Genomic DNA, 3682 nt, shown 5'->3' on the forward strand with positions numbered 1-3682 from the left:
CATAGAGGTATAAGAAGGTGAAGGCATGAGTAAAAGATGTCAAAAGTGTCTTGGGAACATGAAAAGAAAATGAATAATGTGCATTGGTAACTTGTACTATATGTTATTTTAATCGTAGATTAAGAGATTTTAAGACTGAATGCATAAAGTAGTAGTACTTAATGCATTATGAGTTGTTTTTAAKACTTTTAAGACTTTGTGCATAAATGTATAGTATTTTGTGCATTAAAAATTGTTTTTGAGAATTTTGATAAATTTGGTTTATAAGGTAGTATAGATATAGATATAGATGAATGATGTGGTAAAAAAGAAACTTCCAAGAGCCTTCAGCACCTCTTCCGACTTCCATGGCATTTCCACTTTGTATAAACTAAAGTAGGTCATCTTCTCCTCTCAGTTTATTCCATTTCTGTCTATACAAATGAAGGTGACTCCTCCGTCATTGTTATCCACGATCATGAGGAGCTTTGCTATAAAACGACCATTAATGTTGAAGACACGATCCTTGAAGGATCAGCGATCAAAACCAGATTGGTTGCTTCAAGCTCAGACCATTGGCCGTGCTATAGGTCAACCCACTGAAACCTCTGATGACAGCGATCGAGCTCCCTCGTTTGGATGTTTGGTAGGCGACAGAGGGAATTCTGAAACCGCCAGTGTTATTTTCAGTGATGATCCACCGCCGTCATACTCCGACGTAGCTCGCCGAAATGCATCTCATACCGATGAATCCAGCGTGGATCGGAATTTTCCTGAAGTAAATTTTGAGGATGGTAGTTCCACTGCTCTCTATTTTGGGGAAATTTATCAGGAACATGGTAATAATCGGTGCTGTTGCATAACTTCATCATAAGTAGATCCAAAATCTGCGTTTATATGCTTTATAATCCTGAATTCATCATAACTAATGAAAATATACCCAATATCTCCTAATTACATTCAACCTTTTATATGCATATTTGGTTCTATTACTACCCTGCTGAAGAACCATTGATACAATCAAGAATTAGAGTTTAATGAAGGTTCAAGTTGGTTGCTTTGGTGTTGAAGGGTTATCCAGAATCTAAACCCTTGGGGAAACCCAAAAACAACTTCGATAGATGTATGACTATTCTTTGATCCAAGTACTTTGATCTAAGGTGTTGTTTTTTGGTATAGGCTTAATGGTTGGTAAGCCATACATGACTGTTGATCTAAGGTGGTGTTTTTTGGTATAGGCTTAATGGTTGGTAAGCCATACATGACTGTTTGTTTGTGACTTATTTGTTGTAGTCTCATATCGGCTATAAGTTGGGAGTTCTACATATTCGCATTATCCGTTATAGTAATCAGTCAGCCAATTAGGGTGAGCTTATAAAAAATTTGTGCTGCTGTTTTACAGATTTCTTGCTGCTGTTAATTGAATGAGTTTTATGCTGCTGCTGTTGAATGACTGAATCATACCATTTGTTTTGTGGTTTGTTCTCATATGTGCTTTGATTTGTGAGTTTGAGTTTTTTCTTTATTTAGCTTTGCATGTTTTGATTTTCTTTTCTTGATGAAAACGATGGCGGATTTGTGGTAGATTTGGGGAGTTTCGAGCATCCTGAAGATGAGAAGCTGCCAGAGGTGTTGACATCTACAGATTTGTTCAACATTTTTGAAGATATTTTTAAAGAGGAGCAGCCAAGATTGGATGAACTAGGAGAAGCTTTTGATGTGTTTGATGAGAACAAAGACGGGTTCATTGATGCAAGGGAGCTGCAGAGAACCCTTTTTGCTCTGGAAATGAAGGAAATAGCAGACATTGAAGATTGTAAGAAGATGATCAGAGCGTTTGATGAAAACACCGATGGTAGGATAGATTTTTATGAGTTTGTGAAGCTGATGGAAGCCACCTGCTCTTGAATTCAAGTATTCCATTTGTTTAGGGTTTATACCATTATAAGTAAAGAAATTATTGCTTTTCCCTTTTTGTCTTTCTGTTGACAGTTTGTCCACAGGATTTCTGTATTCAGTGAAAACAACTTTACCAAAAAATGTTCATGGGTCGTAGAAGGAGCATCGTTGTCATTGTTCTCAAGGAAGACGAAACACCAACAACTTCATTAGTTCAAAATCCAAAATACTCTTCTCAAATACTTATCAGAATGGCAACAAGACATTTGTAGTTGAGCTTATTCCTTGATATCTAGATCTAATAAAGAAAGCAAGGCGGGCTACTCTATCTGAATCGGAACCTTGGCTAGGGCTATCGTCAATGGACCAAGAAATCTGTCCTTTGCTGTGAAGCTATAGTAAAGGTGCACGGGGTCATACCGTGCCAAGTGCCCCCTAGGCGGCCAGTCTACCACAAGATCAAGTTGGAGCCTGGAGCCAAAGCCCCACGGAAGATTAATGGGTGATAATAACCTTGTGACATAAATAAATGGAACTTTTTTTTACGATTTGAAGCCTTTTACAGCGGTATTCAATGAACAAAATTTGGTTGTCATTATTTGGATTTAAGTATTTTATGTACTAAACACTACTATGATGAATATGAATGCAAACCTGTATTCATTTAGAAGTATATTCAGCGGGAGCGCAATGTCTTCTTATAATCATTACCCAAGAAAATCTTGAACCCCACAGCCAACAAATACCCGATCTGAAAGCTCCGCCAAAGCAGCATTAACGGTAAGCAAAACGGCACTTGAATCAGCAAGTACAACCCCCGTTGTCCCAAGAACCTTACTGAAAACCGGCCACGCAATCCGTCCAATCTCCTCTACTACTCCGCTTAGTTTAGGCTACTTTTGGTAATTTGAAGTTGTATAACCATATGTTTTGTTGGTAAATTGGAAAGACCAACAACATGATTCTATCTGCAGAAAAATAAATCAATAAGAACAGTAAAGGAATATGAAACTAAAATATGCACACCTCCAACAGATTTCTGCTTAGGTTAAACCCATTCAATAATTGCTACATTGACATTAGGACAACCCCATTCCAAATAAACAAACAAAAAACCATTTATATTAACAATAACAAGTGACAAATAGCAGGAAATTGGAAAAAATGATATCAAAATCAAGCAATCAGTGGTGCAGAAAAACCCACCGTTACCCCCAAATCAACCCGGAAATTGGCGCTTATAATACAACTCCTAATCAATTAAATTGCACACACAAAATGATTGGGTTGAGTTCATGTGCATCCCTTCACACATTTGTTTTTTAACTTCATTCATGGAAATTGGGAGGCTTAGCATGCCCACGAAGTACTGCAAGCTACAACTCATGGATATTGCCGAACCACAAGTATCGAAAGCAAAAAAGAAAACCAAAAGCGAAGTACCTGATGACGACGGCGGCTAGGGTTTTGCAGAGACGGAAACGAAACAGCTAGAACGTCCGGCCGACGGGAGGCGATGAAAACTCTGATATGCCGGGGGTGGGGAAAAGAAATGCAATATCATTTTATCCTTTCAATTAACTTTCGGACAAGACAATTCCAGTCCCTTGATATTATTACTTTACCGTTTACACCCTTCATTCAAATTATATCCATACATATTTATTAATATTTTATAGTTAATTTTTAATGGGTTAAATTTTTAAAAAAATAACACTAAAAATTATCGTATTTCTTTTAAACCGAAATAAAAATATTGTAATATTCTATTATAATGACGAGGTCATTTCTCATCTTTATATTT

General features: G+C 37.0%; 1 protein-coding gene and 1 long non-coding RNA gene across 2 annotated transcripts; one reads left to right on the plus strand and one right to left on the minus strand.

Annotated features, from left to right (window-relative positions):
- The first annotated feature begins 314 nt into the window (after window positions 1-314).
- On the plus strand, window positions 315-2013 carry LOC112517418 (calcium-binding protein CML37-like). The gene is made up of 2 exons (XM_025124849.1): window positions 315-818; window positions 1565-2013. The coding sequence occupies exons 1-2, from the start codon at window positions 422-424 to the stop codon at window positions 1885-1887; spliced, it is 720 nt and encodes a 239-aa protein (XP_024980617.1). The 5' UTR covers window positions 315-421; the 3' UTR covers window positions 1888-2013.
- A 383-nt stretch (window positions 2014-2396) lies between these two features.
- Window positions 2397-3414, minus strand: LOC112517427. The gene is made up of 2 exons (XR_003069676.1): window positions 3322-3414; window positions 2397-2846 (listed from the first exon to the last, which is right to left on the minus strand). It is a non-coding gene; the product is annotated as an uncharacterized LOC112517427 (long non-coding RNA).
- Between the last annotated feature and the right edge of the window lie 268 nt (window positions 3415-3682).

Source organism: Cynara cardunculus, assembly GCF_001531365.2.
Source record: "Cynara cardunculus var. scolymus isolate 2C chromosome LG 1, CcrdV1, whole genome shotgun sequence".
In the NCBI taxonomy this organism is placed as follows: Eukaryota; Viridiplantae; Streptophyta; class Magnoliopsida; order Asterales; family Asteraceae; genus Cynara; species Cynara cardunculus.